The sequence below is a fragment of the Muscardinus avellanarius genome (assembly GCF_963383645.1).
Source record: "Muscardinus avellanarius genome assembly, chromosome: 16".
Classification (NCBI taxonomy): Eukaryota; Metazoa; Chordata; class Mammalia; order Rodentia; family Gliridae; genus Muscardinus; species Muscardinus avellanarius.
In genome coordinates, this window is record NC_137802.1 from 56249265 (window position 1) to 56265698 (window position 16434).

A 16434-nucleotide genomic window follows, 5' to 3' on the forward strand; every position below is an offset into this window, starting at 1 on the left:
CAGCCAGCCTCAGCTACTTAGACCCTCCACAATTTAGTGAGCCTGTTTCAAAATTAATAATAAAAAATAGATAATTGGCTAATGTATATGCTTGTCATTTATTCATCCAGAATTTTTTCATGGATTGTTTTAAGTTCAATGACCAAGTTCAAATATAGTGAAGATCTATGCTATAATCTCTTTTCTTATTTTTGTTGTTTTTGTGCTGAAGATTGAAGGGCATTCTACCTCCGAGCTACGTTTCCAGTCCTATTTTTTATTCTTTACTTGGAAATGGGTCTCACTAAGTTGCAAAGGCCTAAGCAACTGAGGCTGGCCTCAAAACTGGCAAATTCTTCTTCTTCTTCTTCTTCTTCTTTTTTTTTTTTTTTTGGTGGTACTGGGGTTCCTGGAAGCCCTTCTACCTCCGGGCTACACTCTCAGACTATTTTTAAATTTTTATTTGGAAACAGGGTCTCCTAAGCCAGCGCTCGCGGCTGGTTTAGAACCCGTGCAATCCTCCTGTCTCCGCCTCCCAAGCGCGGGGATTACAAGCGTGCGCCACCACGCCCAGCTAAAACTGGCAATTCTTCTGAGCCTCCCAAGTACTGGGATCAGAAGCATGGGCCACCATGCCTGACCATAAATTCCATTTTTATAAAGCAAGCAGGACTTGGGAGGCTGAGACAGGAGAATAGCAGGTTCGTGGCCAGCCTCAACTACTTAGGACTTCCACAACTTAGTGAGACCTTGTTTCAAAATAAAGAATAAAATAGGGCTAGGGGTGTAGCTCAGAGGTTCCATCTCCAGTACCGCAAATAAATAAATAAATAAATAAATAAATAAATAAATAAATAAATAAATAAAATGCTGACCAGTGACTAAAGCATGCACGTGCAGGGCTCTACTTAATCCTTTCAGAATATTGAGCGCCAAAGCAGGGATTAAGGCAAGTAAGAACATTTGTGTTGACAAATGCTTATTTGTTTGTCTATGGTACTAGGGATTGAACCTAGGGGCATTATACCTCTGAGCTACAACTTCAGTCCTATTTTACTTGTTTATTTACAAACAAAGAGCTACTTAGTGAGGCCCTCTGCAACTTAGTGAGACCCTGTTTCAAAATAAAGAATAAAAAATAGGGCAGGAGGCGTAGGTCTAACAAACAAAAACAATTTTGTTAGGATTCGGGTGTGGTGGACCACGCCTTTAATCCAAATACTTGGAAGGCTGAGACAGAAAGACTGCAGGTTCAAGACCAGTTTTGACAACTTTGTGAGACTGTTTCAAAAAATATATATATTTTTTGTGGTATTGGGGTTGGAACTCAGGGGCTTTCTACCTCCAGGCTACACCCCAGCCCTACTTTATATTTTATTTGGAAACAGGGTCTCACTAAGTTGCTGAGAACTTCACTAAGTAGCTGAGGCTGGCTTTGAACCTGTGCGATCCTCTTGTCTCAGCCTCCCAAGCGTTGGGATTACAAGCGTGCGCCCACCACACCTGGCTTCAAAATAAAAAAAAAAAAAATTTAAAAATTGGGCTGAGGGTGTATTTCAGAGACAGAATGCCCCTGGGTTCAATCCCACATTATCTCCGACTCAGGTTAGGGTTCTGTTATCTCCAAAAGCAGGAAGGTAAGTACATAGGAAAAGAGAAAGAACCACCAAATATGAGGCCCCAGAAAAATAAGAATACTAAGTATAAAAAAAAGAGGAGTATATTTATTTGTTTTATATGACATAATCAACATATAAATTCTTATAATTTCCATTTGGTTAACTAGGAGTTTGACAATATAAGCAGCATACTATAGAATCAGACCGCCAAGGTGTGAAATTAGGCATGTATCACCATCTGCCAGTTTTAATTTTTTAGTAGTTTGTTTAAATAACATTACTGACCTGGGCATGGTGGCGCACGCTTGTAATCCCAGCATTCGGGAGGGTGAGAGTGGAGGGTCACGGTTTGCAGACAGCCTCAGCTACTTAGGCCCTCCGCAACTTAGTGAGACCCGGTTTCAAAATAAAGAATAAAAAAAATAGGGCAGGGGATGTAGCTTGGTGGTCAGACGCCCCCAGGTTCCATCCCCAGACCTGCCAAAAACAAAAAAACAAACAAAAAACCAACCAAACAACAACAAAAAAACCCTAAATAAATATAGCATTACTATTCTCTAGGTTTTTTGTGTGTATGTGGTACTAGGGATTTAACACAGGGCCATTCTACCTCTGAGCTACACCAGCAGCTCTTATTTTATTTTTTACTTTGAAACACATTTGCTAAATTACCACACACTGGCCTTGAACCTGTGATCCTCCTGTCTGTCACTCAAGTACTGAATTATAGGCATGTGCCACTGTGGTTGGCTTATTTTCTATTTTTTAAATAAAATATGTTCTGGTAATTAACAAAAAATGCCTTGAAATTTTTATAAAAATAAGTTTTGGAGGATACTTTATGTAGAAAAATAATGGGGCCAGCTATGATGCAAAGACCCACCATGTGATTACAGTTGAAACTTTAAGCTAGGTCACATTATCCTGACCTTCTCCAACAAGGGCAGGGTGGCTGGACTGAATCAGTCATGTGCTCAATAATTTTCCAAATTATGCCTACATAATTAAATCCCCATTAAAAAAAACTTTGAACATCTAAGCTTAGCTGAAATTCCTAGTCAGTAAATATACTGATGCACTGGGAGAATAATGTGCTTTGCTTCTATGAGGAATACACAGATCTGTGTTGGGACCTTCCCAAAGAACTTACCCTAGAGGGCTGTTCGTTTGTCTGGCCCTGATTTGCGTCTTTCTTGGGGATGCAAACACTGGGGCTTGAACCAAGGGGCATTCAACCTCTGAGTTATACCCTCAGCCCTTTATTTTTAGTTCTGAAATAGGGTCTCAGAAAGTTTCTGAAGGGCCTAAAGTTGCTGAGGCTGGCTGTAAACCTGCCATCTTCTTTTGTTAGCCTCTTTAAGTACTGGGATGTACAAGGCTGAGAGGAGGATCGGGGTTCGAGTACAGCCTCAGCTACTTAGTGAGGCCCTTTGCAACTCAGTGAGACCCTGTTTCTAAATAAAAAATGGGGCTGGGGGTGTAGCTTGGAGGTAGAATGCCTCTGAGTTCCATCCCCAGATACACACACACACACTCCCGCCACCCCTCTTAAAGAAATAAACACGCTGGGCGTGGTGGTGCATACTTGTAATCCCAAGACTTGGGAGGCTGAGGCAGAAGGATCACAGGTTTGCAGCCAGCCCCATCTACTTAGTGAGGCCCTGTATCAAAATAAAGAATTAAAAACAGGGCTGGGAGTGTAGCTCAGAGGTAGAACGTCCTTGGGTTCCACCCTCAGTACAGCAAAAAAAGAGAAACAAACACAATGCTTTGTGCTTTGTGAAGTTTTTTATTAGATACAGAAGTAAAATAATTAGCCAGGTGCGGTGGCACATGCTCACAATTCAGTACTTGGGAGGCTGAGACAGGAGAATGGAAGATTCATGGCCAGCCTCACCAACACAAGGTCCGCTGCAACTTAGTGAAACCCTATTTAAAAATAATAAAATTAGACAGGGGATGTTATAGCTCAGATGTACAATACCCTTGGGTTCAATCCCCAGTACCATAAAAAACAAACAAAAGTAAAATATTGCTATAACAGTCCCATAAAGACTGAAAGAACTTGAAAATAAACTGCTATAAGGTTTTTTTTTGTTTGTTTGTTTATGTGGTCCTGGGGATTGAACCCAGAGGTATTCTCCCTCCAAACTGCACCCCAGGCCCAATTTTTATTCTTTACTTTGAAACAGAGTCTAAATTTTGAGGGCTTCACTAAGTAGCTGAGGCTTGCGGTGAACATGTGATCCTCCTATCTCACCTCCCAAGTACTGGGATTACAAGCATGTGCCACTATGCCCGTCTTGCTATAAAGCTTTATATCGTATATGAAATATACCCCTGAACTACACCCCCCAGCCCTATTTTTTAATTTTGAAACAGGGTCTGAGTTGCAAAGGGCCTTACTAATTAGCTGAGGCTGTTCATGAACCCGGATCCCCATGCTTCAGCCTCCCAAATGCTGGGATTACAAGCATGGGCCACCATGCCTGGCTTGAACTGATATATATATATATATATATATATATATTTTTTTTTTTTTTTGCGGGCCTGGGGATGGAACCAGGGGCATTTGACCTCTGAGCTACACCCCCTGCCCTATTTTTTTATTCTTTATTTTGAAACAGGGTCTTACTAAGTTGCAGAGGGCCTCACTAAGTGGCTGAGGCTGTCCGCAAACCGCGATCCTCTGGTCTCAGCCTCCCTAATGCTGGGATTACAAGCGTGCACCACCACACCCGGCTTTGATTTTTTTTTTTAAGGTATATTTTGATAAGTTTAAATGTGTAGTATAAACCTTAATGACACCTCTAAGAAGAAAACTGATAATAAAGCAATGAACTACTAATAATGCAATATTGAATTGGGCCTCCTGAAAAGATATGTTGATGTCCTTACCCTCAGATCTATAAATTTAACTTTATTTGGAAATAGTTTATTTGGAAAAAAGCCCTAAGAAAATAGACAGAATAAAGTTACAATGAGGTCACTAAGGTGGGTCCCAATCTAGTAGGATAGTGTTCCTATAAGAAGGAAATCTGGATACAGAGACTCATAGGGAAGATGGTCATGTTTAGACAAAAAGAGATACTGAGTTATGCTGTTGTAAGCCAAGGATCGCCTGGGGTATCAGAAGCTGGAAGTGGCATGGAAGGGTCCTCACTACAGACTTCAGAGGCAGAATGGCACTGCCAACACCTTGATTCCAAACTGAGAGGCTTTAACACTGGGAGAGATTGCAGCGATATGGACCACAGGGGGGAAAAAAAAAGTGGGAGAAGAACAATCTCTATTGTTTTAAGCCATGCAGTTTATGATATTGAGTATCTATTATCTGAATGTTGGGAACCAGAAGTGTTTCAGATTTCAGGCTTTTTTTGGATTTTGAAATATTGCATAATAAACCAGTAGAGCACCAATAATTCTAAAATCTAAAACCTTTACTATTCCAAAATCTTAAACTTATTGAGTGTTATGCTATCATTCAGAAAATTTTAGATTTCAAATACAAAGTTATTAATCGCTGATGCTTATTATAGTTAGTATATCTGTTTTGTTCTAAGTTTATATATTCTCTAGGACTAGCACATACTTGGCCCTTACAATGTTCCTCTATTTAAACTAACTACTGTCTTATTTGCATTATAAACTACATTAAAAAAATTAGTCTTTTCAATAAATTTCTTTCTTTTTTGCAGGATGGAACCCAGGGGCATTTGACCTCTGAGCTACACTGCCTGCCCTATTTTTTTTATTCTTTATTTTGAAACAGGGTCTCACTAAGTTACAGAGGGCCTCACTTAACACCTGAAGCTGTCCATGAACCGCGATCCTCTGGTCTCAGCCTCCCAAATACTGGGATTACAAGTGTGCGCCACCATGCCCGACTTTCAAATTTTATATATTAAAAATTTATAACAGTGAGGTCCTTTGCAATTCAGTGAAACCCTGTTCCAAAATAAAGGATAAAAAATAGGGCTGGAGGTGTAGCTCAGAGGTAGAATGCCCAGTAGTGTTAAAAAAAATTTTTTTTTTTTGGTGGTACTGGGGATGGAACCCTTCTACCTCTGGGATACACTCCCAGACCTATTTTATATTTTATTTGGAAACAGTCTCTTAAGCCAGAGAGGCTGGCTTCGAACCTGCGCAATCCTCCTGTCTTGCCTTCCAAGTGTGGGGATTACAAGAGCGCGCCACCACGCCTAGCTTTTTTTTTTTTTTTTTATTCTTTATTTCAAAACAGTGTCTCACTGAGCTGCAAAGGACCTCACTAAGTAGCTGAGGCTGTCCGGGAACCACAATCCTCCTGTCTCAGCCTCCCGAATGCTTGGATTACAAGTATGTGCCACCAAACCTGGCTCTAACTTGAGATATTTTTGAGAGTCAATACTTGTCTAAACTCAATAAATGAAAAGAACTATCTTACAGCAAGAAAAACTTAACAATGTGAACTGATGACACCACAGTAAATACCTTGTTTGTGGGCCAGAACTTTGTGTCTGTGCAACAAGAATTGGAGTGACCTCTCGACTATTTCCACTCTGCGAGAAGACAGACTTTGTTCCAGTTTGGCCCATTCTGGCAACAGACTGTAAAACACAAAAAGTCTAGTGTTTGTGGTCATAGATTGCACTGTAAATGATAAAAGACAACAGGATGCTCCCATCTACATTTTCACAATGAAAAATTTCATAATATATCATTATCATAAAACACAAACTATTAATATAATTGTTATTGATAAATAAGTATGAACATTAGCCTACTTCCCAATTTTAACATTTAAGTGTTTAAAAATTTTTTTTTGCGTTACTGGAGATTGAACCCATGGGCATTCTACCTCTGAGCTATACCCCCAGCCCTATTTTGTATTCTTTATTTTTGAAACAGGGTCTCAGTAAGTTGTGGAGTGCCTCACTAAGTAGCTGAGGCTGTCCGTAAACTGCGATCCTCCTGACTCAGCCTCCCAAGTACTGGAATTAAAAGTGTCTGCCACCACGTCCGGCTCTCTAAGTGTTTTACTTCTCTTATCCTTATTTCTTTCACACTGGTTTCAAAGCAAAGGCTCAAAATCCCAGAAGACATTCTTTTAATCTCATTGTAATCATCTTCCATTTATTACATATCTTCTCTATTTGGGGGTCATTGCTAAAATTTTTTAAGATAGCTACTAAATTGTAACAGCAAGAGTTTATACACTTCCTTTATCACATAGTAAAATAGTTCTATAGGACTTTAGCAGTTTTTTTTTTTTTTTAATTGGAACCCAGGGGCTTTTCCACCTCCGGGCTATACTCCCAGACCTATTTTATACTTTATTTGGAAACAGGGTCTCACTAAGTTGCTGAGAGACACACTCAGTAGCTGAGGCTGGCTTCGAACCTGGGCAATCCTCCGATCTCAGCTTCCCAAGTGCTGGGATTATAAGAGTGTGCCACCACGCCCGGCTTTAGGAGTCTTTTTAATCAGATGATTAAAAAAATAAAATGAGCTGGGGGTGTAGCTCATAGGTGGAATGCCCCTGGGTCCCATCCCCAGATCCGCAAAAAATAAATAAATAAATAAATAAATAAATAAATAAATAAATAAATAAAAATTCAAAATTTTAAGGACACTGTTCTTTTTTTTTTTTTTTTTGCAGTCCTGGGGTTTGAACCCAAGGGGCAGTCTCCTTCCGAGCTACACCCCCATGCCTAATTTATTTTCCTTTATTTAGAAACAAGGTCTTACTAAGTTGTGGAGGGCCTCAGTAAGTAGCTGAGGCTGGCCACGAACCGCTATCCCCTTGTCTCAGCCTCCCAAATGCTGTGATTACAAGTGTGCTATCACACCTAGCTACTACTTAATTTCTTTATAAAGCGATCTATAATATTAACATTTTTGTTATTGTTGTTAGGGGTTTAACCCATAGGCTTTCTACTTCCAAACTATACCCGCCCCAGCCCTATTTTAATTTCTTTTTAAAATTTATTTACATATAACTGAAAGTGATGTTGTTACAGTACATAAGTTATTTACAGTACAGCGCTTGGGAGGCTGAGATTGCCCAGGTTCAAAGCCAGCCTCAGCTACTGAGTGAGGCTCTCAGCAACTTAGTGAGACCCTGTTTCCAAATTACTGTACAGTTATTTACAGTAATGTTGTTCTGTGTTGCAAAATAAATTGTCTAGAAGGCAGCAAAAGTACATTGTGAATGTATATAAAACTGTACAGCATCTGTGGATATACTTTTTTTTTGTGGCATTGGGGGTGGAACCTAGGGGCTTTCTCTCGCTGGGCTATACTCCCAGACTTGTTTTATTTGGAAACAGGGTCTAAGTTGCTGAGAGCCTCACTAAGTAGCTGAGGCTGGCTTCGAACCTTGTGATCCTCCCGTGTCAGCTCCCCCATGTACTGAGATTACAAGCGTGTGCCACCTTGCCTGGTGTGGATGCACTCTTAATAGGTTTATAGCTCTGTAGTGTTTCAAGTTACGTTCTCAAAAAGGGGCCGGGCACGGTGGCACCTATTTGTAATCCCAACATTTGGGAGATGGAGACCAGAGGACTGTGGTTCATGCAGGCCTTAGTAAGACCCTTCGAAACTCAGTGAGACCCTGTTTCAAAAATAAAAGACTAAGCTGGGCATGGTGGCGCACGCTTGTAATCCCCATGCTTGGGAGGCGGAAACAGGAGGATCATGCAGGTTCGAAGCCAGCTTCGCTGGCTTAAGAGACCCAGTTTCCAAATAAAATATGAAAAATAGGTCTGGGAGTGTAGCCCAGAGGTAGAAGGGTTCCATCCCCAGTAGCACCCAAACAAAACAAAACAAAAAACCCCACCACCACCAAAAAACATTATATATATATAATATATATATATAAAATAAATAAATAAAAATACTAAAATATCGGGCTGGGGGTGTAGCTTGGAGAGAGAAAGTCCCTGGGTTCCATCCCCAGTACTACAAAAAAAAAAAAAAAAAAAAAAAAAAAGAAAGAAAAGCACTATGAGAGCGTCCTGGCTGAGTTCCTGTGGCCAGGCAGGTGCAACCAGGCCCTCGCCTGCACCAGGATCCCAGTGTCCCAGCCTGTCCAAGAACCATGGCAGGGGGTATGTACCTGTCCCCTCCGGCCAGGAGGTCACCATTTGTGAGAAGTGAATTTTATTTATATTTAAGTTGATCAAAGTCTCAGTACTTGCTGAGACTCCCTGAACCTGCGATCCTCCTGATTCAGCTTCCTAAGTACTAGGATTATTGGCATGTGCCACCATACCTGGCTTCAATGAATTTTTTAACCAGATAGTTTTCTTTAAAATCTACTGTAATCTTAATATCCTGTACATAAGTCTCAAAACGTAAACTACAAATACTTGCTGCTTTCTTACCAGCTATGAAGGCCTTATTTTGTTTTTTCCTGGATTCAGTTATTATTGGTCACTCTCTCCTTTCTGAGTATTTGTCTTCCCACTTTATTTATTAGTCTCTTTGTTTCACAAATTTTTTTTTTTGTGGTACTGGGGATTGAACTCAGTAGTAATCTACCTCTAAGCTACACCCCCAGGCCTTTTTATTTTTTTGTTTGGAAAGAGGGTCTTGCTAGGTTGTTGAAAGTCTCTATGTTGTTGAGATGGCTCTCAAACCTGCAATTTTCCTGTCTCAGCCTCCCAAGTACTGGGATTATAGGGGTATGCCATTACACTTGGCTTTGTTTTAAAATTTTTAAATTAGACAATTTAAAAATTGGAACATTTATTATTTCTATCACCAGATATATTCTTTCCTTTATATTGCTATACACTGAATATTTTCACATAATCTACCACCACCTGAGAATCAAACTTCATCTTTTCTCCTTCTTCCCTAAATTAAGACCTCTATATTCAACCCAGGGACACACTTAAAAGTCAGTTCTGTTCCTTCCTTATTCATCAAAGAACTATGTACTGCATTCACTCGCCCTGATACTTTCTATTGACATCTATGCATTTTCTGGTAATGTTCTGTAATGAGTAAGAAGGGCAGTGATGCAGAAAAAAATGAGAGTACATGGACTTTACATTCAAGCACTTTCAGTTGCTATGTGGCTCGTCTGCTTTTGAACTACTTCACATGGCATTGTGCCTTCCTCACGAATATAATAAACTAATTTCCACAATTATACTTGGCTCTCATAACAACACACTTGTAGATACTTCTCAACTTAAAAAAAAATCAGGCTTAAAACAATGCATAATAGCCAGGTGTGGTGGTGCACGCTTGTAATCCCAGCACTTGGGAGGCTGACAGAGGAGGATCGCACAGGTTCGAAGAGACCTTGTTTCCAAATAAATTATAGAATAGGGTTGAGGTGTAGCCCGGAGGTAGAAAGCCCCTGGGTTCCACCCTCCCAGTATCACAAAAATAAATAAATAAATAAATAAATAAATAATGCATATATAAACTACTTTGCAGTTCCTATCTACTCAATGCCCAGGGGCATTGTACCACCAAGCTACACCCTAGCCCTATTCTTTTTATTTTTGAAACAGGATCTCATCACTGAGTTGCAAAGGACCTTGCTAAGTAGCTGAGGCTGTCCCCAAACTGAATTCCTTAGGTCTCCTAAGGAATGCTGGAATTACAAGCAGGTACCACAATGCCAGGCTAGGGGGCTTTTTCTGTGTGTGTGTGGTACTGGCAGTTGACCCCAGGGGCATTCTGCCTCTGAGCTACAGCCCCCGCCCTATTTTTTATTCCTATTTTGTATTTTGAAACAGGGTTTCACGAAGTTGCAAAGGGTCTCACTAAGTTGCTGAAAGTGGCAGCAAACCTGTGATCCTCCTGTCTCAGCTTCCCAAGGACTAGGATTATAGGTCTATACCACCATGCCTGGTTTACTATAGAGCTATTATAAATTTTTTGTATACTCAGTATGTCTAGGAGTAGAGTACGTTTCTAGGAAGGAAAAAGGGCTATATTTGTTATTCACAAATTAGTATGATGGTGCACGCTTGTAATCCCAAGCATTTGGGAGGTTGAGACAGGAGGAGAGTGGTTCCCAAACAGCCTCAGCTACTTGGTGAGGCCTTTTGCAACTCAGTGAGATCCTGTTTCAAAATAAAGAATAAAAAAATAGGGCTGGGGGTATAGCTCAAAGGTGGAATGCCCCTAGGTTCCATCCCCAGTACTTCAATAAATAAGTAGATAAATAGGTAAATAAATAAAAATAAAAATCATGGGCTGGGATTGTAGCTCAAGAGTGCTTGGCTTGAGTCAGGCGTGGTGGCACATGCTTGTCATCCCATCATTTAGAAGGCTGACATTGTGGCTTGAGGCCACCCTCAGCTACTTAATGAGGCCCTTTGCAACTCAGTGAGACCCTGTTTCAAAATAAAGAATAAAAAAATAGGGCTGTGGGTGTAGCTCAGAGGTAGAATGTCCCTCAGTTTCATCCCCAGTACTGCAAAAAGAAAAAAGAAAAAAGAGCGCTTAGCTAGCATGTGGGAAGCCTTGGGTTTGATTGATCCCAGCACTGCAAAAAACAAACTAACAAAAAACAACCCCCCCACAACAAAACAACAAATATACACACAGCAGTGGGAAAAACTATGGCAGGCATAATTTGTTACTCAAAGTAATAGAAACAATTTGATGTTGTTTTTAAGAAGGAAGCTAAAAGCTGGGCGTGGTGGCACAGGTTTGTAATCCCCGGACTTGGGAGGCGAAAACAGGAGGATCGCGAAGCCAGCCTCGCTGTCTTAAGAGACCCTGTTTCCAAATAAAAATATAAAATAGGTCTGGGAGTACAGCCCGGAGGTAGAAGGGTTTCCAGGAACCCCAGTACCGCCAGAAAATAAAAATACATAAAAAATAAATTAAAAAGAGAAGGAAGCTAAAACCGTAACTATGAATACATTTATTTAGCTATATGCTGAATAAACAAGACCTGTGAGTTATAATTTTACTTGGCAAAAAGAGCCACCACCTATGTGTCCAATATAACGGAAGCTAGGGCAGTGATGATGACATCTGCTTACATTTGGATCAATGACTGAAGTAAGAGCAATTATAAAGTTGGATTCTCTATGAATTTACCTTAACAGATTGGAATTTTTAAATCAATTTCTGCAATCAATACCAAATTTGTGTTTTATATGAAAAAATACCTTTTTTGTAGGGGCTCCGGTGGATGGCACGTCAATTACAGAAGGAGTATTAGTGTAGTTTTGTAAATAGGATCCGTCTCCAGGACTTGGGGTTTCTAATGGCAAAATCCCAAAACTGAGAAGAGGTTGAAATCAAGGTGTCAAAAAGTCATCAAGGCATATATAAAGCAGCAGTATACTTAAATTAGAAGGTCTAAAAGGAAGAGAATGGCAAATCAGTCTTGGGGGCAACGAGGGTCTAAGCTATGACTGTTGACTAACGTTCCACCCACCGTAACTAAAGTCATAAAAAAAAAAATCAAACAAGAAACTAAATTGAGCAAGAACTACTGATCTCAGAAGATTTGTAAGAAATAAAGAGCAGCTTTGGTTTAGAGCAATCTTTTAAAATAAAGGTTAAGATAAAAAAGATTGAATTACTTCAAATTCTTGGAATCTATGGGTCTTAGATACAATTATGAAGACAATTCCTCTAGAAATCACTGAATAATTACCTAATAATTACTGGCATAATTATAAAATTCTAGAGACACTATAATCTCAGAAATGCTATTTTAGTAGTGCCCTGGCCCTGAGACTCCATTCATGCATTTAATTTTTTTATAATTTATGGATATTTATCCTCTGGGATGGTTCCTTTATTTATATATACACATACTTCTAATAATTTTGACAAAATATTTCACACTGATGTTAATCCCATTTTATGTTTTAGAAGAGAGTACCTTAATAATCAGTGTTTCTATGATTATACCATAAGCATATCAGTATTTCAAGGGATTCACTCTATTTGCTGATGTTACCTTTTAATGCACATAGCTAATTAAGACATATTTAAGAGTTTGAAATATTTCTCCAGTAAGTATAACTGAGTGGTAGAACACCTGCCTAGCAGGACCCTGGGTTTGATTCCCAGCACCACAAGCAAAACTATCCTCCAATATTTAACATTAAAAATTTCAGCCGGGCATGGTGGAGCACACTTGTAATCCCCACGCTTGGGAGGCGGAGACAGGAGGATTGTGCAGGTTCAAAGCCAGCCGCGCTGGCTTAAAGAACCCTGTTTCCAAATAAAAATATAAAAAATATAGGTGTCTGGGAGTGTAGCCCGGAGGTAGAAGGGTATCCAGAAACCCCAGTACCACAAAAAAAAAAAAAAAAAAAAAAAAAAAAAAAATATATATATATATATATATATGTGTATCACGTGCTTTTATTTCATTTTGTGAAAACAAGGCTTTTACTTCCACAGTCATTTGAAGTTTCTATTCATATTAATAATATATTAGCATATCATTAATCATTATTAATAATATGAATTGTTATAAGATTGCTAAACAACATAATACTTTTGTGTGTGTGTGTGTGTGTGTGGTACTGGAGGTGGACTCCAGAGGCTTTCTACTTCAGGGCTATACTCCCAGACCCATTTTATATTTTATTTGGAAACGGTCTCACTAAGTTGCTGAGAGCCTCACTAAGTAACTGAGGCTCGCTTCGAACCTGTGTGATCCTCCTGTCTCAGCCTCCCAAGAGCAGGGATTACAAGCGTGTGCCACCATGCCCGGCTACATTTTTTTTTTTTTTTGGTGGTACTGGGGTTCCTGATGCCCTTCTACATCCAGGCTACACTCCCAGACCTATTTTTATATTATAAAATTTGGAAATAGGGTTTCTTAAGCCAGTGAGGCTGGCTACGAACCTGCACGTTCCTCCCGTCTCCGCCTCCCAAGTGCGGGGATTACAAGCGTGTGCCATACCAAGCCCGGAATCAACATAATACATTTTTTTTGGGGGGGCAGGTCTGGGGAAGGAACCCAGGGGCATTCGACCTCGGAGCTATACTCCCTGCCCTATTTTTTATTCTTTATTTTGAAACAGGGTCTCACTGAGTTAACCTCGCTAAGTAGCTTAGGTTAACCACGAACCACAATCCTCCGGTCTCAGCCTCCCGAATGCTGGAATTACAAGCATGCACCACCATGCCTGGCTCAACATAATACATTTTAAAGTATCTTTTGAACCTGCTGGCTGTAGTGATGCAGGACTATAATTCCAGGACTTGGGAAGCTGAGATGGGTAGACTACAGGTTCAAGACCAGCCTCAGCAATTTAGCAGACTCTCAGCAACCTAGTAACACTATTTAAAAACAAAAATCAAAAAAAGGGCTGGGGGGCTGGGCATGGTGAAGCATGTTTGTAATCCCAGACAGCCTCAGCTACTTAGGCCCTCTGCAACTTAGTGAGATACTGTTTCAAAAATAAAGAATAAAAAACAGGATGGGGGATGTAGCAGGGACTGCCCCTGGGCTCCAGTCCCAGACCCACAAGAAAAAAAAGGGTGGGGGTTGGTGTTGTAGCTGGAGGTAGAAGAATGACTCTAAGTTCCATCTCCAGTACCACAAAAATAAATAAAAAGTATCTTTTGTTTTACTTACCTTGGGGTTAGTGGGCTAAGAGCAGCTGGTCCTCCTAATAAACTTCGACCAGTTTTTGGTTTATTTTGAACCTGCTTAGATAATATGGAAGTTCCTGTTCCAAGAGGGACAGTATCAGGTGAAATTACAGCTGAATCAATATAAGACACTGAGGAATCTGTATTCAAGGAGTACTTTGAATTGGAAGATTCTAAGTTCAGTCTGTTTAATTCCTGAAACAGAAAATTTCTACCATGTCACTTTGACACATTATTTAGTTCAGATCATTCTTATTAGCGTTCATAATATTTTGAACATTAGAAGAGATACACTTACAATTGTGTCCTGGGGTGTTTCTGTAAGAACTGTCTCGGGCTGTCTGTGAGATAAACTATGATTAGAGATTAGTGTTGTACAAGAGTTGGGCAGACAGTTGCTAAAGTTCTGCAGCGATGTTAACTTAAATGTTTGGTCAGGATCTGGCTTTTCACCTGTGAAAACCAAAAACAACAAAAAAATGTTTGTCTGAGGAAAAAAAATTTAAGTATGTATAACTAAGTAGAAATCTAGTTTAGTCCAGTTTTAAAAATCTCCTGTCCATTTCTGCTAATCAAATTGATCTCCCCAAAACCTTATTAACTTACCATGGAAGTTAACCCCTAAGATAAAGATGTAAATTTAGGAAATATGCTAAACTGCAAGGATACTAGTATGAAGCTTAACAAATCACAGAAAGCCAGGGGGTGGTGGTACACGCCTGTAATCCCAATACTTGGGAGGCTGAGACAGGAGGATTGCAGGTTCAAAGACAGCATAGGCAACTTGGCAAAGCTCTCAGCAACCTAGTTGTTTTACAAGCAACCCTTGTTTTCAAGTAAAAAATAAAATTGGGCTGTTAGTGTAGTTTGGAGGTAGAATACCTCTGAGTTTGATTCCTAGTGACTAACACACACACACACACACACACACACACACACACACACACACACACACAGAGGAAAATGCAGATTTAAATGTTTAAAGCAGAAAACTCTCATATTTCTCAAGGTAGAAGTTGATGTTGGAAAGTTGAAACTCAGTAGATATTGCAGCAGACTGAAGCGCTTCTGTGCATATAAGACACATGTCTTAACATGGTCCTTTGTGTAACCTAGAGTATATATCCTTAGATGTTCTCCACATTGCCCAGGCTTCATTCATTTAATGGTTTCTGATATGGGTACTCTATTGTTATCTTTATTATTTATTTAATTTTGTATTACTGGGAATTAAAAACAGGGGCATTCTACCTCCAAGCTATACCCAGCCCTATGTTTTATTCTTTATTTTTTGTGTTGTGGGTCTGGGGATGGAACTCAGAGGCATTCGACCTCCGAGCTACACCGCTGCCCTATTTTTATTCTTTATTTTGAGAAAGGGTCTCACTAAATTGTGGAGGGCCTCACTAAGTAGCTGAGGCTGTCTGCAAACCTCAATCCTCCAGTCTCAGCCTCCTGAATGCTGGGATTACAAGTGTGCGCCACCTTGCCTGGCTGTTCTTTATTTTAAAACAGGGTCCACCAAGTACAAAGGGGCTCACTAAGTAGCTGAGGCTGGTCATGAGTCTGCCATCTTCCTGTCTTAGCCTCCCATGTACTGGAATTACAAACGTTATCCACACACCCAGCTACTGACTTCTTTAGAAGTTCTACTGATTTTTTATGCAGAAAGTAATTTTGGCTAGTGCTAGCCACACAATACAACACATTGTAGAGGACAGGAGATATTTAAGGTAGGCTGGCTAAGAAGAGATGAGTGGATTTAATCTGTGCAGCAATGAAAGGTCATATGACTCCTTTGATCCTAACTTACTTCAATTTCCACAGCCCCTGGCTTTGCAAAGTATTTTTTTTTTTTTTTTGCAGACAAAAATACCCTCCACACAAAAAGGAGAGAGAGAGAGAGAGAGAGAGAGAGAGAGAGAGAGAGAGAGAGAGAGAGAGAGCGCGCGCGAGAGAGAGCGCGCGCGCACGCGTGTGTGCGCGCGAAAATGGGACATGCCTCCTCTCTGTCCCCAGCCACTTTCACAAACCTACCTATTTCACATAATGATTCAAAGGGAGACCAGAGGAAAGGATTTAAACTAAGGCTCTTTTGGTAACATTCTGATCCTTTGGCAAGCCGATCTGTCTTGCTGTGGAGAGAATAGAATAAAAAAGTTATAAAACCCTAAATATTTATTATGAAGAAAACTTTTGGTATACAAAATTAAGTAAACCTTATTTAAGTTCTGAGAGCACTCTTCTTTCTTTC

At 40.0% G+C, this 16434-nt stretch overlaps 1 protein-coding gene across 2 annotated transcripts in view; it reads right to left on the reverse strand.

Annotated features, from left to right (window-relative positions):
* The window catches only part of CDC27 (cell division cycle 27), a gene marked incomplete at both ends in the record, with an annotated part of 58315 nt that overhangs the window by 20502 nt on the left and 21379 nt on the right, over window positions 1-16434 (reverse strand). The window contains 5 exons of one of the 2 annotated variants that reach the window (XM_080712725.1): window positions 6072-6205; window positions 11726-11840; window positions 14164-14375; window positions 14479-14633; window positions 16218-16315. In XM_080712725.1, coding sequence (XP_080568851.1) covers window positions 6072-6205; window positions 11726-11840; window positions 14164-14375; window positions 14479-14633; window positions 16218-16315 — 714 coding nt within the window. The remainder of the gene's footprint in view (window positions 1-6071; window positions 6206-11725; window positions 11841-14163; window positions 14376-14478; window positions 14634-16217; window positions 16316-16434) is intronic. The other variant, XM_080712726.1, reaches the window with a different exon arrangement.